This window comes from Excalfactoria chinensis, chromosome 17 (genome assembly GCF_039878825.1).
Source record: "Excalfactoria chinensis isolate bCotChi1 chromosome 17, bCotChi1.hap2, whole genome shotgun sequence".
NCBI lineage: Eukaryota > Metazoa > Chordata > Aves > Galliformes > Phasianidae > Excalfactoria > Excalfactoria chinensis.
The window spans coordinates 1,510,394-1,528,652 of NC_092841.1; the positions used below are offsets into that span (position 1 = coordinate 1,510,394).

General features: G+C 53.2%; 2 protein-coding genes across 2 annotated transcripts; one reads left to right on the forward strand and one right to left on the reverse strand.

Annotated features, from left to right (window-relative positions):
• The first annotated feature begins 271 nt into the window (after positions 1 to 271).
• Positions 272 to 1,698, forward strand: PIRT (phosphoinositide interacting regulator of transient receptor potential channels). The gene is made up of 2 exons (XM_072352286.1): positions 272 to 280; positions 1,276 to 1,698. The coding sequence occupies exons 1-2, from the start codon at positions 272 to 274 to the stop codon at positions 1,696 to 1,698; spliced, it is 432 nt and encodes a 143-aa protein (XP_072208387.1).
• A 15,928-nt stretch (positions 1,699 to 17,626) lies between these two features.
• Positions 17,627 to 18,259, reverse strand: RNF222 (ring finger protein 222). The gene has a single exon (XM_072352280.1). It carries the CDS (start codon positions 18,257 to 18,259, stop codon positions 17,627 to 17,629), a length of 633 nt encoding a protein of 210 aa, XP_072208381.1.

Here is an 18,259-nt window from a genome sequence, read left to right on the forward strand (position 1 = left end):
AGCTGCAGATGGGAGGAATAGAAGCTCTGAGATCTGCTCTTATTTTCCTTTTGTTGCTCCAATTTTTGCAAACCCGAAAAGGCACAAAAATATGTCAGTGCCACCAGGTCTGCATTTCTGCAGCAGTGCTTTGGTAGTGGGGGGTAAAAATTACATCAGAAGAAATCACAAACCTGGGAAAGGGACATGGGTGAAAGGAATAAGGGAAGTGTCAGCACCCTGGGATGGGCACAGGGCCCAGCACAGCCCAGTTAGGGATTACCTGCTGATAATGGCCCAGGTAGGGATGATTAGGGCCGCAGCACTGGAGCAACTTTGAAGCTTTGTGTGGCTGCACTGACATGGTGTGAGCCCTAGCATCAAGCAGCAGCAGCAGGAAATAGGCTGGAGTCACCAGGTTCTGGACTTATCTCCTCTGCACCTCACCATAGGCAAAGCAGGATGCAAACCTGCAAACCCAATGTGATAGTACCCGTGGTGCACATCTTCCTGGAAACAAGCTCTCAGCCTGCTGTGTCCAAGGGCCTGGGAAGGGTTTTGGATGAACTGCTCTGGATCAGCATCAGGCTCACAGCCTGCACGGTGCTCAGAGCTGAGCTCAGCGGGCCCAGCCCTGCAGCACGCTGAACCCCGCGGGCGCTCCCTGCCAGCTCCACATCCTGCTTTCCCCTGCTCCGATGAAATAGTGGTTAACATAATGCACTGCATTTTCCATTTATCATAATGATTTCCCCGTGCTAAAGTCATGCTGTTTCTGGGAAAATGCATTTCCTCCTCAAGTAGGTGAAAATCTAATGCAAGGGCAGGGCCCCTGAGAAAGCCACAGGGCTGACCCCAACACCACAAAGCACAGCACAGCATTTAGCATTCATTCCTCCTACAGCCCCCCCAGACCCACCCCTGCCATGGACTGTCTCTCCCCATCTGTCTCACCCATGGCCTTGGGCATCTCCAGAGATGGGGCACCCATATCTCTGGGCAGCAGTGCCAGGGCATCACTGCCTCTGGGCAAAGAAGCTCTAAGGAAGAGACCTGCCCTGGGGCAGGGGTGGACAATGGGACTCCCACATCGCCCTCAGCCCTTCTCCCTGCAGGACCCAGTCACCTATTTTGAAATACGCTGCTCATATAGGTGTGATGCTCTTCTCTCCCTGCACCAAGCTTTTCCCAATCTTTGGCTTGGCCAAGGGCGTGCACTCATTGATGACTAGATGGACAGCACTCAGTCCATCCTCCAGCACCAGTCCTCTGCTTGTTCTCTTTTGTCCACCCTAGGTCTCCCCCTCAGATCCCGTTCCCATGGCAACTCCCATCCCGAGCCCTAGTGGGAGTGAGAAGTCCCCCCCATCCAAGGAGCTGCTGACCAGCAACACGGCCAGCACACTGTGCATCAGCTCCCGCAGCGAGTCTGTCTGGACCAACACCTCCAGGAGCAAGTGGGACATCTACCACAAGCCCATCATTGTCATGTCTGTCGGAGCAGCCGTCTTCCTCTTCGGGACAATCATCACCAGCCTGTCGTGCTTTGAAATCAAGAACAGCGAGGTGTACAAAATGTGCGGCCCCGCTTTCCTGTCCATGGGACTGATGCTCCTGGTCTGTGGCCTCGTCTGGGTCCCCATCATCCGCAAGAAGCAGAAGCAGAGACAGAAGTCACACTTCCTGCAGAGCCTCAAGTCCTTCTTCTTTAACCGCTGAGCACCTCCCAGGAAGGCCCCCAGCCCACTCCCCACTTTAGCCATAAAAAGAAGCATTCTCATGTACTCTCCTAGAGGAATTTATCCCAGTCCCTTCCCTATAAGATGGAACATGCTGTACCGGCCCCCAGCATGAAAGTGAACTTTGTATTTTGCGCAGGGAACCCCAGAAAAAAGAGATCAGGACCTGGTGGTGAGCCCAGTGCCCTGCATCACCTCACCAGGCAACGGCCAACACAACACATGCTGTGCAATGGCCAAAGCAACACATGAAGGGGAAAACAGAGCTCCTAGCAGCCTCTGTCAGCAACTTTTGTAGAGCACAGCAGTGAAGAGGAGACAACCCAGCACCGTGTGGGTAAAGCTGCCGTGAGCACTGGACTTCACATCTGTCCCAAGGAGGTATCTCCACTGTTACAGAAAGGGGCAGCAGGACAGCATGGTCCCAGATCCCTTCACAGCAGAAACCACCAGGATGGGCAATGCACATCACCAAAGCTTGGGAAGATCAGACATGGGGCTCATGGCCAGGAATTCCCCGGTGCAGATCTGCTATGGCAGCTGGGCAGTATTGGCTGTGAGCTGAAGCTCACTCTGTGCTCAAGGTGCAGCACTCACACAGTTCCACCTGAAATGAAAATTATTAGTCTAAAAAACCACTCTCTGTCTGAACAACAAAACCTGGGTTAATATAACAGGGCGCATCATGTTCTGCACCTGACTCTGAGTGGGACTCTGATTTTTCAGACCCAGCTTGTCTCCCACAGCATCCCACCTGGGGAGTGCATGGAGCCCCGTGCGGGTGAACCCAGAACCAGGGGCAGGCGAGACATGGCTTAATGCAGATCAGAGGAAGAAGAGGGGCACGGGAGAGGAGACCCCACCTGCACCTCCATGCATTATTCCCACCCCCTTCCATGGATCACCCCCTTAAAGCAGTGGGACACTCCTGGGAATGAAGACAGGCTGGCAAAAGGATACAGCAGCTCTGCAACACCCTGCTCTGTATTAGGACAGTGAGCATCAGCACAGAACATCTTCCTTTTGGTTTGAGTGCCACATCCCTCAGGAGCTTCCACCACAGACATGCTGGGAGCTCTGAATAACACCAGGAGTCCCAATGAAAGCAGAGGTTGGTCTGCAGATATGGCCCAAAGCGCCCACAGCCCAAAGCCTCATGATGGCTGGGATGCTCCCCCCAGGATGGGGGTAAGATTGGCAGTGTTTGATGATGGGAGCAGCAGAGGCAGCTCCTGGCCCGCAGCTGGCACAAGATGCACATGCTCAAGGAACACATCCTGCTGACCCAGCTTGGCTGTGCCCTGAGTGGTGCTTCCGTGCGGTGCACACGTGTCCCCTGCTGGTGCCAGCTGGTGAATGGGGTGTTGGAGGTGCGCGGTCTGGCAGCAGACCCAGTAAACCTCCTCCTGCTCCTCAACCATTCATCCCTCTGAGCAGTGCTCTGCTGTTATTTTCAGAGCTGGCTTGGCACAAGGCTGGTTCTCTATTGATTCGGCTGCAGTGGGCACAGGCTCACCCCAAGCTCCTGCCCAAGGATGAGCTGCAGCCAGAAAAGCAGGTGAGCAGCAGGGCTGGCATGGAAGACAGAACAGTATGAGGGATGGGGACACAGACTGGGGTCCTGTTCTGCACATCTTGCAACCAAAGAGACAGCTGGTGAAGTGTCAATGAGATCAGAAATGTAACAGGATTCTATGCTGGTTATTTATAACAAGAATATTTGATTAAATTAAAGCAGAAATATCCCAAGGGTTTCACCTTGCTGCTGTGGTGCTTCATGACTACTGTGGGATGGGAGCTGGCTGTACCTGGGGTGTGACAGGCAACAGACCAGGAGGGCTGAAGCCATGGGTTGGACTGGGGCTCTGTGCTGGGGTCTGCCTAGGGACCCTTCAGGTGTGAAAGGGTGCACAGGTAGCACAGGTGGGGCATGGAGGCTGCACAGATGGGGATGAGGGCAATAGCCCAGGGGTCAGCAGAGCTTGGCTCTGGTTGTCTGAGCTGTAGGGGTCAGATAGGTAAAGGGAGAAAAAGTAATTGAAGGCAGAGCTGGATTAGCGGGCTGAAGCTGAAGGTGCAGACAGAAACCCAGCAGCAGTGTGGGAGCACTCCACTGTATGAGAGACCCAGAGGCTGGGTGGGATCTGCATTTACATGTGCAGTGCAAATTGGTCCCAGCTCTGAGAAATGCTGTTCACAAAAGCTTCACTGGAAGATGACACCAAGTCCTTGCCCTGACACAGCCCAGCCAACATCACAGGGCCTCCAAGGAGGGAAATCTTGTCTCTGTGCTGTGCCATGGAACCAAAGAACCTCTGTGTCCTGCTGCCATGGGAGGTCTGCAGAGATGGGAGATGCCTTTGGGTTCAAAGCAGGGCTAGGACAGCAGATCCCTAAAGGGATAATAAAAACAAGGGGACATCAAGCACCGTGTTAGATGGCTGTTCCCTGGGACAGCACATAGCTGAGGGACCCTAGGTCTGCACATGGGGTTCTGGTGCCTTCAGGCCATTTCCATGCATGCAGAAAGCACAGCTTCGCTGCTCCTGAATCTTCCTGGGATGCTTCAGATCAGAACAAAGAAACCAAACACATGCTGTGAAGAAAATACTGGGTCAGGCAACAACAGCAGTCCTGCCCAACTCTCATTAAAGCTAGATCCAATGTGATCTGCTTCTGTGTTCTATAAAAAGAGCAGGAAACCCATTACGAAATTCACTATGTCTACAGAACACTTTGGAGGGGAAATGTTCCCCAGTGTCTCTGGATGACCCCAGTGCTGTGAGCCTGCAGCAGGTGGGAGATCCCCAGTCTGCACCATGCGGCTGTGCAGGCAGGTGGGAAGTGCCAGTGGAAAACTATTTCCTGAAGAAACTGTGATGGAGAGACTCAGTGTGAGCCGGGGCTGTGGGTGCATGCTGCTGCGGCCCATGGAGCAGTCTGTGCTCTTCCTGCCCATGGAAAGGAACCTGGCTCATGCCAGAAGGTTTTCCCCTCTTTTGCTCCTCTCCTCTCACCTCCTGTGCATTTAACCAGTGTCATTGATGCTGGGCAAAGTCCTTGGAGGTTTTGTCCAGGTTTGGCTGCAGCCCAGCCAGTGCCCACCCACCTTCTGAGTGCAAGGAATTATTTTATTAGGAAGTGCTTTCGTTTTCTTTGCTGTAAAGCTGAGCACAGGTATGGGAAGGACAAATGTTTGCAGAGCTGCAGAGAGCCCAGAAAGCACCTGCTGAGTGCAGACAGAAAAACCACGGTCAGCCCCCCAAGGCTGTAAAAGTGGGCAGCAGGTGAGATATGACAGCTTGGGTCTGGAAACCATCCCTGCAGCTGCTCTCAGTGCAGGTTCAGGTCTGAGCCAGCTCTCACCTGCTGAACCCACCACAGGGCTTTGCCCCGGGGAAAGCAGCCTCTCCGTGCCCTGTTTTAAGGATTTGCTTCCCAACACTGCAGTTAAATAAATATTGACTGACACCTGCTAGATTTTGTCAGAGCTCTTCCATTCATCTGCTCACATTCCAGCTGTGCCCGGCTCGTGTGTAACTGAGGGACATGCATTCATTGTTCCCTTTGGAGAACTGGTTCACTCTTGCTGCATACTTCTGCAAACCTGTCCAGGGCCACCTCTGGGAGTGTGCTCTGCTAACATCATCCTCTCAGCTGCAGAACTGGGCTAGAAAAAGGCAGAAGAGGTAAGCATTGCTCTCTGCTTGATTCTATTTGTTTGTTTTTCAACGTCTTGGGAAATGAAATGCAGCTGTCTGCAGTTTTCTGAGCTGATAATTGGAGGTGAATGAACTTCTGGAAACGTCTGGGTCCCTTCCTAGCCTGGGGGAGTGATTTTATTTCGTGTGTTGCATTTCCGTGAGTGCTATCGTGGGCAGATCGCTGCTCTATGCACTGCTTGCTATGGCTCAGCACCACGGAGCTGCACCCGGATGAGAACATTTCCCACAGGGCAAATCCCAGCCGGGCTTCTGGAATCCCCTCAAAGTGCCATATAACATTAAACCTGGGGGGAAACAGGGAGCTGCCATTGCCAGCTTGGTTTCTTGCTCTCATTTCCATGTTGTAAGCAAGAAACGCAGCCCAAAAGAACTCTCTGTCTGGCCTGATGGGATCAAGGCGGCACAGCCTTTCACAGTGCAGGGCTGGGCAGGCCAGGGCTGACTCTTGCTCCTTACATCAGTCCCACCTTCAGCTGAGCTGTTTGCTTTGGAGGTTGCAATGCACAGCGTCCTACACGGCTGATGTCTGTGGGCATCAGAGACTGGAGAAAGTTGGGCTAAAAGGGGGCAGAGAAGTCTTGGAGCATTAAGAGGTGTTTCCTGAAGATGAAGACTACTTAATGGAATATGAAAAGGCTCTCTGAAATCCAGGGAATGGAAGAAAAAGACCCTGGAATTAAAATAAATGAACAGATAGACACAAACACAAGCAGCCTGGATTAGGGGGGAGAGGCTGATGGGGACGTGCTCTGTGATGCACGTAGGGGTGGCAGGCAGGGGCCCAGTGGCTTTTAGCACCTGTGCAACAAACATGGTGCCCAACTCCAGCCATCACCCTATTCCCAGTGCCAGCCTTGCACTTGCCCCCAGGCCATCCTTGGCCAAGGACTCCCAGGCTGCTTTATTTGACATCCTGTGCTGATTGGAGAGGAAGGACATTCCCAACATCACACAGCAACTGAGGAGCAGAAAGCATCAGCCCAGCATCCCACCAAGCTGCTCGCAGACAATCTCTGGGAAGTCTCACCTTCTGCAGTGATTCACCACTGACCTGACAGTTCCCACTCTGGGGATGGGCGATGGCACAGGCTGTGTGATTTCTGGCTTTCCAGCAAGACCTGCTTTTGGGAGGGGTTGCAAAGGGAGGTGCACTTTGACACTCCAGAAAAAGCCCCGTGTCTCAGTTTCCTAATAAAAAGAGGGAAGCCCCGTGTCCTGCTGCGGAAGAAGCTGAGGCAGCGATGGTGAGGCCATGAAATGGTTAAAGCAGTGTCATGCTGCCTCCCGATTGTTCTGCAAGGTGTGTTGTGACATTTGTACTTCCTCCTGCCACGGCGGCGGGGAGGGATGCTGGGGCTGGGGCTGCAGCATGGCCCTGCATGGGTTGGCTGGGCGCTGTGGCGCGGTGCTGCTGCTGGCCCTGCTGTGTGATGTGGTGGGGCTGATCCTGCTCCTCCTGGGGCTGTTTGCTCCTCTCAGCTACTGGGACTTCTTTGTTTACTGTGGAGCGCTGCTGCTCGCCTTCAGTCTCCTCTTCTGGACCTTCTGGTACACGTTCAACATTGAGGTGCCCTATAGGGAGCTGGGTTTTAACTGACCCTCAGCGCTGAAATGGGAACTTACGCTTGGAGGAGCAATCTCACCATCTGGGAAGCTGCAAAGCATCGTTTCATTGGTGAAGAGCATCCACAAAGACTGAGGTTCTCCGAGCATCACCTGCCCACATGGACACCAGGGAAAGGTACCACGGGCGTCACACACAGGGATGCTTTGTTGGTGCTGGGGAGCTGGACCTGCTGCAGATAGCCATGCTGCAGGAGGAACATCAGATTTACAAATGCGGTGGGATGGATTGATGATGGGCAAGGATGTGGGTTGGATGAGATGAGCGTGGGCAAGTGAGGCCAGGGAAAGGATTTGGGTGAAAATAGGAAGTGGGGTTTGCACCTGCTCTGACCTTCCCATCAGATGATGGTGAGAACTGGGGACAGCCTCTGCTGCCATACAATAGCACCTGGTGGTAGAAAGACAGGTAATGATAACTGTAGCCTGGGCAAACAGAGTGCCAGCAGGAACAACTCAAAGCTGGGCTTTCTCTTAGCACCAAGACCTCTGGTGTGAACACTGTGGATGCAGCAAATGGGGATGCGAGGAGCAAAACCTGATGTCATCTAAACTGTGCTCAGTTCTTTGTACGTGTCACAGTTCCAGGGCTGTCCAGGCTGGGGAGGCTTTTCCAGTGGAGGGGTGTATTTCCAGCAAGTCAACATGGAGCTATAAAAAGCCAAATAAAGGCTGTGTCACCAGGAACAACGCACAGCCCAGTAACAAATGCTGAACACACACAAACTGGGTCCAAAGTGCCATGTTGGAACACCAGCTTTGAGATTACGTTCCTTTAATCTCAGGCTGGTCCAGGCTGTACCTAGTGGCTTGGCATAGCCCAGCAGGCACAGAGATCAGGTGGTGCCTTGGAGGTGCCCAAGGCCATGGGTGAGCCCTGGGCAATCTGATCTGGTGAGGGGCAACCAGCCCATGGCAGGGGATGGGGCTGTGTGGGCTGTAAGGTCCCTTCCAACAAAACCATACTGTGGTTCTGGGATTTCCTTTGTCCCAAGGGGGTGTTCCTCCCCATCAGCTTGCTGGTGTGGCTGCTGGAGCCCATTTGTTCCAGTTAACTAGTGGCAGCTCAGGGCTGTGTGTCATGCAACGAAAGAATGATGATGACAGCAGGGTGCCCCAGAGACAACCCTTGCCCCAAGGACCTAATGGATTTATAACAACACAGGAGATAAGGAGAGGCAGAGATGAGAGTGATGTCCCTATGGGCACCTTCCAGAGTGCCAGGGCTGGGACTGGGCTCACCTTCCCTCAGCTCTGCCCTCTCACCTCACTTAAGCACGTAGCACAGGAGGTTTGCCAGTGATGGGATCTCCAGCCATCAGCCATTCAGGACAAACTTCCTTGTGCAACTTTTTGATAAAGCCTTTCACAATTAGCAAGGAAAAATTCCCTTTATTCACTAACTTCTTATTCTGAGGGCAGTGACTGCCAGACACAGCCTGAGTCACAGTGTACCTGATGGGGTACCTCGTTTTCAACCCTTTCAGCCCCCTCCACCATCAGGTTTCCGGGTGCTTTTCCACCCCTCTGCCCTTCAGACTACCTCCTTCAAGAATTTCCTTGATGCGCCTCCAGATAAGAGCCTGTAAAAAACATTAGTTGGATACTGCAGCAACACAGGAGGAAGGGCAGCAGCTAACAGCACCCTCCCTTATTTGCTCTGGGATTTTTAATTGCTGGTGCTTAGCCTGTTCAATCCAGCCCACAAAGCCTGGCTGAGGGCTTTGTCACCACTCAATGTCTGTCCCTTGTTGGGTGCCGCCTGGGCATGGCTGGAGGACAACACCCAAGGGGGAATGGGTGCAAGGTCCCTGTCACTGCCTGACCCTTCTCCTGATGTGGGCTGCTCCTTGCCACAAAGGACACACTGGAGCTCTCTTTGCCTGATGCTTTAACTCCCAAATGCTGCAGAAGTGCATCCCAGGTGTCATCCCCCATGGCTCATGTACACTCTCAGTAGCCTTGGCCCTCCATATCACAGCTTTCCATTCCCCTTCTCTGCACCTTGCTGGCACTGGGAGGGATACATCAGCCCCAACCACGTCATGGTTGTGGTGGTGTGGCTCTGCAAGAAGTCCTCCTGTGACCAAATATTAGCAGCTCTACTTGTTCCTCTGCCTGGGCTGATCCTGAGCCTCGCAGTGCCCAGCTGAAGGTGGTGCTTGTGAGCCTGGGCACATCCTCTTTGTTACCTCTGCTGGTGCTTCTGTATCTGATCTTAGGATCGATGGCCCCTTGAGTCCCAGAGTTTTGATTTTATATGTCCTTACTGAGGAGATTTTGAGTCAGCAGGATTTGTTAAGGTATTCATGTCTATTTCCATTGTCTGTTTATAAGGGACTAAAGAGGACCAGACTGTGAATGCAGGGAACAAGCAGATGGAGAACAGCACCAAACAAGGACTCTATCATGCCGCTCCTCAACAAAAGCTCTTCCATTGCAAACCTGCCACCAAAAAGACACAGAATGAGTTGCACTGTATTGACCTGCTGAGCGCATCACTGCCACCATGGGCACGAGTACTGCAGGCACCCTTTGAACAGTGCCTTCGTTTCCTCTCTAAGCACCCTTCTACCCACTGCCATGATCTCAGTGAGCCCAGCAGGAGCTTCCTGGCAGCAGCTGAACCACTGCAAAGTGTCCTGGTGAGTACTTGCAGGATCCAGGCAGCAGCACGGACTAATTCTCCCAGCCCCACTGAGGGTGTGAAGTGGCCTGTGGCACCAGCAGGACATGCAGCCTGGGGAACTGACCTGTACTTCGATGCACTCAATGGGAGAGGGAGACAACAAAATGGGGAGGGACTGGGGATTTCCTAACAAAAGCCAGCTGGTGGCTGGATGGAGGTCTCAGGTACATTTTACCTGACCTCAACAAGATCTCAGGCACTTTCTATTGGCACTTACTGATGTTCTCAGGTCTAAGTTCAAAGAACTACTAAAGCTGAGGACAGATATGAAAAGATGCAGTGTTTCAGCTGTCAAACTGGAGGCTCAGTGAAGAAACAAGCCTCCCTGCTAACTCCAAGTACAAATCTCAGGTGAGAGGGGATGAAGAGATCCATGTCTTCCTCCTCATTTCCAACAGTATTCAGCGTACCATAAAGACATCTATGGGGTAGAACCACATCTAACACCTACCAAATAGGTTGTTCCACACTTTCCATTATAGGCATCAGTTTCCAGTAATTTAAAGCTTTATCCAACTTCATTCCAGTTCCATTTTGATTTCCCATCCCAGAGCTCCTGTCCCAGAGATAAGGGGGTGCTGCCATCACTTCTTCTCTCTGGATGCTGGTGAACAGGGTGACACTGGCGTCAGTACTTGGCTGTTGGTTGAGCTGTGACCTTCCACATAAGCTGTATGATGCAGCTGTAGTGACCCAATGCAGGACTGATTCCCCACCATTACAGAAACACCTCCCTAGACTTCCCCATGGGCTGTGGACAGCATGCCCTCTGTCCACCCTCATCAGCCATTTAATGCCAAAAGGTTCAAGGGCAGCACACAGAGAACAAGACCTGCAGAAGGAGGGTAGAGATGGGGATGATCTGCTGGGAAGCAGCATGGAGATTGGTGGCCCTGCATGTGACTGGTCACTACAGCCTCAAGTGTCAAGATAATTCACATTTGAAACCTAGCTGGATCCACCTCCCAGTGCCCCAGAACATGGAACAAGGAATCCTTGCACCAAGGGATGGCATCAGACCCATTGAGCTGTGCCCTGGGGTTGCAAAGCTCTGCAAGGTCCATGAGAGGCTGTTGTGCATCGCAGTGTTCTGGAGGAACTGTTTTGGTGTCACCTTTCTGGTTTTATTTCATTGTGTTGGTTCTTCTTCCTTTGTTAAAGTTGCTGCTTTCCCTTTCAAAGTCCTTTGTTTACTGCAGGTTGATGGTGGGGTGAGGGGGGATTTATGGCTGTGCTAACTCTGTCCATGTATGGCTATTATGCATAGGAGAATGGCTGATGGAAAACATGGTAGAACATGTAGGATAATTCATAGGGGCACCAATGGGAAACAGCAGTAGCATTAACCCTTCTTTGAAACATGGGGATCTGTTGGCCTTTCTGCAATCACATTTAGTGGTTGGAGAGGGAACTCCACAAGTCATTAAACCAAGTGAACTCAGGTTAAGAGGACTTCTGTGATTCCTACAAATCCTCACGAAACCAGTGGCCACGTCATTTCAGAAACAGACATTGTCAGTACTGTCCAGAAGCCCAGGACAGCAACACTGGGAGCAATGGCACCACCTCTGCCATTGATCGCCTTCTGCCCTGGGCAGGAGCTGACCTCCTCAGGGCACCCCGCCAGCCTGAATCCAGACATCTGTCCCTGGCTGATCAAGCAAGAAGCCAGCTCATAGCCAGGAATGTGATTATATTTGAACTTCACCCACGGGCAGGGCCAGCCTTGCTTAAAGACTAGCAAAGTCCTGCAGCTGGCCCTGCCAGAACCGCAGCAGTGACTCCATGTGCTCCCAGAACTGGCAGCACTCTGAGCAGGGCTTCAACTGGGGTTTAAGCCTCACCAACCCTACCTGCTACAGCTGCCCCGCAGTGGATAGGCAGGGTGGATGAATGGGGTGGGAAACAGCAGCTCTGCACCTCTAGCAGCACCGACACCACCCTCACATCATCCCATCGCACACTCACTACACTGCCACTTGCAGGCTTGTTCTGCTGTCTCCACCCAGCGCTGCTGCCCTGGGTTGCTGGTATTTGCTGGTATTCTGCAGTGCTGAGATGAATCAAGGCTTTGCTGTGGAGCTTGGCCATGGGGTCACCTCTGCTGATGTTGGGCTGTCACGGGGATGCTGAACTGCAGAGCCACTGGGGAAGCTCATGTCATTATGTCATTAATGTCTGACCTGGCTTTCTCTGGGAAGCAGAGGGCAGCAAGAAATAACCTACAGGTTTGGGGATGCAATAGGATTTGCTAATGGAGAGAAAATGGAGACCAGCTCTTTCTGGAGCTGTGCAACAAAAAAAAGATGAGGTAACGGGGGCTGAGGAAAAATCCAGTGGGAAAGAAGTTCACAGTGAGAGTGGTCATAGGGCAGAACAGGACTGCAGGGAGCTGAGGGAATCTCTGCCCTTGGAGGATTTCCAAACTTGATGGAAGTGGACCTGACCAACCTCACCTAACTACAAGGCTGACATTTCTGACCCATGTTAAGGTTAGGGTTGGGATTAGGATATGATCTTGAAATGATTTGGGCTTCTGCACCACACCAGCCATGGGAATGAGAGCACTTCCCCAAATCCTAAGACTCCACCGGTGCCCTCATGGCAGCCTCACTCCAATCCATACTCTTGCCCCCCCCCCCCCCAGCTCCCCTCCCCCAGACCCGCTTCACTTCCCAGCCTCCACTAAAGACCAGAGCTCCATTAATGCCTGCCTGAGCCCTGGCTGGGTTTCAAATGGATCCAGAAGTGCTAGCCAGAAACTAATTGTGCTCACTGCAAAGCCTTGCAATCATTAGCAATAGGGGTGAGAAGTGTCTGAGACCAGCAGCCAGCGGATCTTGCCCAGGGGTTGGACAAGAAGATAAAGAGCATCTCCAGATGACAGCAGCCCTTGTGTGATGCTGACATCCCTGTGCTTCCTAGGGCTTGTGGCTTCCTGAACCAACCCCTCATGCATAAACTTACACACCCCTGGGTGGGTATCAGCCCAGCTGCCCAGAGGACCTGCAAGGGCTCCTGCATACTTGTGCCAAGATGTGCCCATGCACAGTGAGCACGGACAGCACAAAGCAGGAGAGAAGTCACTCCCAGGACAAGGAAAGTTGCTTTCCCAGGTCTGTACACTGTTGCAGAATGGCACATCATTTAACACAAAGCCTGCTGAAAAGGTCTTCCTAGAAAATTCTCATTCAGGTGTCCACCAGCAGTTGCTGGAAAGAAGAAATACAGAGTTCCTGAAGCTGTGTGTGACCTTCATGGGAGAAGCAACCAGACCAGGGAGGGGGCATCTGGTCCCACAGCGGGCATTCAGGTGTCAGCAGGACACCAGCTGAGCCCTTCATGCACTACCAACCCCAGACCCATTCCAGCTCTGGAAAACCCCACTCTGTGCAAGGCTCCAGGAGGGGATTTCTGCCTGGGGCTGTGCCCCATATGCCACCACAGGTGGACAATGTGCAAAAAGTGGCTGCCATGTGCCAGAGATGGAGCCAGAAAGATCTTGGCTGAAGAGACTCAGGCATCCAGCTGGGTCACTGTCACCATGCATGCATCCCACACCAATTGGACAGCCCAGGCCAGTTCCATCCCATCCTTCATGGGCTGGGTGCAGGGAGGGGAGGGAGCTCAATGGAGCTTTCTTCTTAATTATTCATGCTGAGATTTCAGCTGATGGAGCTGGGGCTCTCAGAGGCTGGATCCTAATGGAGCCTGCTGGCATGTCTGGCCAGTAAGCACTCCTGGGCCATGCACAATTCCCACCTCTCCCATCTCCAAGCCATAAAAGTGCCACCTTCTCCCGCTAATGATGCATTATGCAGCCATTACCCAGAGTTCATAGACCTGCTGCCACCAGGCAAAGGTAATGCTGATGTAGGAAGGGCAGCTGTGTTCTCCAGCCTGGGAAATCACACACTGATGGGGGTTGCCCAGCCAGCAATTCGAAACAGAGAAAGGTAAGAATTTGACATGGAGGAGCACTGGGACCAACAGCACCCCTATAGACCAGTCAGCATCGTGCTGTGCTTATTGCCTGCACAATATCTCCACCTGCAAAGTCATCGTGACATGGGTGATGGATGGAGTCATCAGTGGAAGATGAGTCAGGAGTAGCAAAGTCAGTGTTTGGACACTGTGCAGGAGAACATCTTAAATGCATCAGGAGTGTCTGCCAGCCTGCTGGCTGTTCTGGTTGTCCCTTTACAGTGCTTCCTGGGATTTGCAGCCACTCCTTTCCGTGTGGACATCCCACACTGCTGGGAAGGACTGGAAACACAGCCCTGGTGTGTGCACAGCTCAAGATGGGGTTCACGAGGATCACAGTGTCATGGTAAGGCTTAGGTGATCTTACAGGGTCCTATGTATCATTCCCATGCCCAGTTTCTTCTCTCTTGTCCATCCAACAGGGAAAAATGCAAACACCTGTCCATGTGCCCATTCATCCCCCACAGCCTTTTATCCTCACACCTCCATCTAGTGCCCTGTCCTCATGCTGAAACTCCATCCATCCATTTAATGCCCATTCATCCCCACTCACTCACCAGCCAGCTATTCTCTGCCCATTAAATACTCATACTTGGGAGAAATGGATCAAACCTGGGGTGGTTTGGGCTCCCCCTACAAAGGCAATACTAAATCTTGTAGTGCCCGTGCTGGTGGTCCTATAGCAGTTAGAGAAGTGCAGAAAGCTTCTCTTACTGGAGAACAGAGGGCGCACTGTTGGATAGGATCTATACCCCCACTTTCTTCAGAGGGGAGCATCCTCAGAAGCATCTTCAGAAGCACCTGCATGGGCAGAGAGCCACTGTACCTGAGTCCTCCCTCAGCAGGCTCCTCAGGCCTGCAGGAGGTGTTTGGAGCTTTCTCCAGGCCTTTATAAAATCAGTGAGCTGGCAGAGACATCCCTGCTCTTATCTCAGCAGCTGGCACTCAGCACAGGCCCCTGAGCTGCCTGCCTGGGCTGTGCCAATGCCTGGAAGTGCCTGCAGCACAAGGGCTGGGTGCTGTATCAGGATCATGCAGCCTGCTGGACCCAATTGCTGTGGGGTCTTTCATTTGCTTTAGAAGCATCCCACGGGCAATCTCCTTGTGCATGCACGGTACTCCAGCTCCCTCACTGGGGATGACTGATGCCCCAGCCCCAAGTCTGGTGAGTCAACTTGATTTAGTTCAAACATCTCTTTGGAAGCTTCCAGCTGAGGCACACACATGCTGCTGAAAATAAAACACATGGGCATGAAAGCACGCATAGAAACCTACGCACCGATAGGTTGAACACAACCAGGTTCACCTTGCATCCAGGCAGCTGCCGGCTGGGCTTCAGGGCACATGAGCATACTTGTAAATGAAAACACACTGTCAGGGCCATTCTTTACCCTCTCCCAGCCCAAATGGGACTTTTCTTCTTGCCACGTGTTTGCAGAGCAATCCCAGCCCAGCATCAGTGCTCCCAGCATCTTGCCCCATTGTTTAAGTCCTTTATTCTCATCTCACAGTTCTGCAGAGCCCCTACCCACAAGGGATGTGTCTCTACCTCTGTTGTTTTCTGGAGGATGTCTTCGGCCCTTTTGCTACCCTAAGACCATTAGCTGACCTTTAATTCTGTGTGTACGCAGGCTAGCCATCCTTACCTGCAGGAAAGCCATTAGCCCAGTCCTCAACACACTCAGGAAGTAATTGCCCTAATGGGCTCCTGCCTTGGGCAGCTTGTGGTTGCTTGTGAAAAAAAGCCCATGCTCTGGGCTCATCCCTGTGGCAGGGGGACAGACCTCCAGTGTCACCAGGAGATAAGGGATGGAACATCCTGACCTTCCCCTGCAGCGGAAACAGGTGAAGGGTTTGTGATGGAGCCAGGGCACCAAGGGCATCTCCAGTTGTCCCAGCAGCTTCCAGCATAGACTGCAAGCACAGGAGCCCGCAGCTGACACTAACCCTGTGAGATGTTGTCTGGAGATTGTGGCCACGAGTGACTGACTGTGTCCACAGACAGGTGGTGACATCAGAAGGACCAAACAGGGCTGCATGTGTGTCCCCACCTCAGATGATGTGGGATATCAGCGGAGAATGCAACCACCCGATGCATGTCTGTGAGCTGCGGGCTCAGTGTTTTGGTCACCATGATGAACCAAATCACTGAGGCGCTCAGCACTGAGCTGCAGATGGCCTCAGCACCCTATGATGGCCCTGGCCCTGCTTCCTGTAGGCTTGGCTTTGCTGGAGCTGCAAACCTCTTCCACAGGAATCAGCAGCAGGGGAGGGCACAGGAAGGACTGGCTGCTTAATAACATTAATAGCAAGAAAATAGGATGCTGGCAACTTCTCCATCAGCACAGGAAGGACTGGGAATTTCTATCCCAGATGCACACAGACCCCAGCGGATGTGGGTGGCTCTGGTGAGGATGTGGGGATGGGGACATCAGCTGGCCCTGAGCAGCAGAAGAGCGTGGGTGCAGCATGGAGTGCAGGCTCTGCCTTGTTGGCAGCTGCTTACAGCCAGATTTCCCGGAGGGGGGCTCTGTAACTCACCCTCTTGGGGATGCAGGGTGCCACCTCCCAGTCCTGGTTCTGTCCCTGTGCCAGTCCTGGCAGCCAGCTCCGACCAAGCAGTGCCACCCTGTGGCAAACCCAGAGTGATGCCCCCAGGCCCCACCCAATGTCCATGGCATTGCCTCTCCCTGCTGATGGCACCCTTAGACTTGGGTCTCCTCTTCCCTGTTGCCACCCCCAAGATGTCCCCTCTCAACCTGGAGCTGCTGCTGAAGTCCTTTGCCAAGTGGCTCCTGGACTCCAGCAGCAGCAGTCAATACTGGGCTCCCCCAGACCTGCCTGCCCCTCAGCAGCCCTATATGCCAGGGGCTGGTTCCCTGGCACCCTCCAGTACCTCCCCAACATCCAGAATAATAATAATTAGGGCAATTATTAAACGAGGAGGCAGGGACGCATTATTGGCAGGTAATTATTTCTTATGAAATAGATTTTCCATTCCAGTGCAGTGTCTCAGGCACTTTTCCCTGAGCAGTCTCCCAGTGCAGGGGTCAATGTCATTGCACCTGGTACACAGCCATGGAAACAGGCCCAGGGGTGGATGAGCGATGCCCTGCATTTGCTCAGAGATGGGCCATAGGGCTGCCATGGGAATTTCCTGCTGAGCAGCATTTCTAACACTGGGCAGTTTTTATTTGCCCCCTTGAAATGTCCTGGGTGATCCCAAAGCATTGCAGCCCCCTGATGCCCAGCAAGAAGGATTCTCACTTTAGGAGCTACGTGCCACGCTCCTGACAGTGACAGCAAGGGACATCCTGCTTCCACTCGGCATGTCAGGGATCTGTGAAAGCAACAAAGTGCATTCCTGAGCACCACAGTCACTGTGACTGTGACTTCTTTTGGAGTGGGCATGGGGGAACCCAAATCTCACATACACCTCTCAGATGCCCACACCTCCCCCTGATGTGGGGACAGGATGGAATTCCCAGAGCCGCCCCTGATGCAGCCCAGATCTATGCCTTCACTCCCTCCCTGCTGCCTGTCCCTGGGTGCCCAGGGCAGGAGGGACATGGTGATAAGCAGGAGCATGGACACCTCTGGGGGGGACCTGAGAGCAGGGCTGAGGGAGGGCAGGGCTGTGAGCTGGGTCCTTCTGGCTCCACCACACCACTAAAACACAGAAGGATCCTCTAACAGGACTCAAGCAGCCACATTTCAACCAAATGAGGCAACACCTCTAGCACGTGAGCACCCAGAGATCTTCAGGAACATCCCAGATTCCTGGGCAGATGGGAAAACTTCCCCTGGAGCTGCATCTGGGCTTTCTCTGGGAAGGTGCCAGCCCCAGCATCAGCACCATTCCTCCACCATCACAGTCTCTCCTGTCCTCACTGCGAGTCCCTCTTGACCAACAGTAGCCAAGGGAGCACAGCCGCCAGCAGGGCCACAGTGAGGATGAGCAGCACTGCCAGTGCGATGGGTGACTGGCAGCACTGCAGCCCCAGGGCTGAGCTGGAGGACATGGTGCTCTGCGTCTCCGCCTGGCTTTCTCTCCGCAGGGAGGAGTAGTCCGTGTCCACCAGTGGCATGCCATGCCTGCTGATGATGAAGATGTGGGCTCCACGTGCCAACTCTCCCTGTGCACCTGTGGGGCTGCACCGCTCCAAGCTCTGCACCGGCATCACAAAGTGGCTGGGTACCACCAGGGCGTTGCTGCTCTCCAGTTTGGTCAGCTGGGGTAAGGAGGAAGGTGACAGGGGCATTTCCAGTGTCCGGGGGTTGGACAGCCATAGTGCCTTCTTCTTGCTGAGGAAGGTGACGTAGCGGCAGACAGGGCAGATGATGCTGCTCTGGATGTGACCGTCCAGCTTGGCAGAGAGCAGGCACTTCACCAGGCAGTCGTGGCAGAAGGCGTGTCCACAGCTGAGCTGGCGATGTGTGTGTTCCAGGGGGTGGAACTTCTCATAGCAGACGGGGCACTCGGCAGGGGCTCCTTCCTTGCTGGGTGAGGTCTCAGCCAT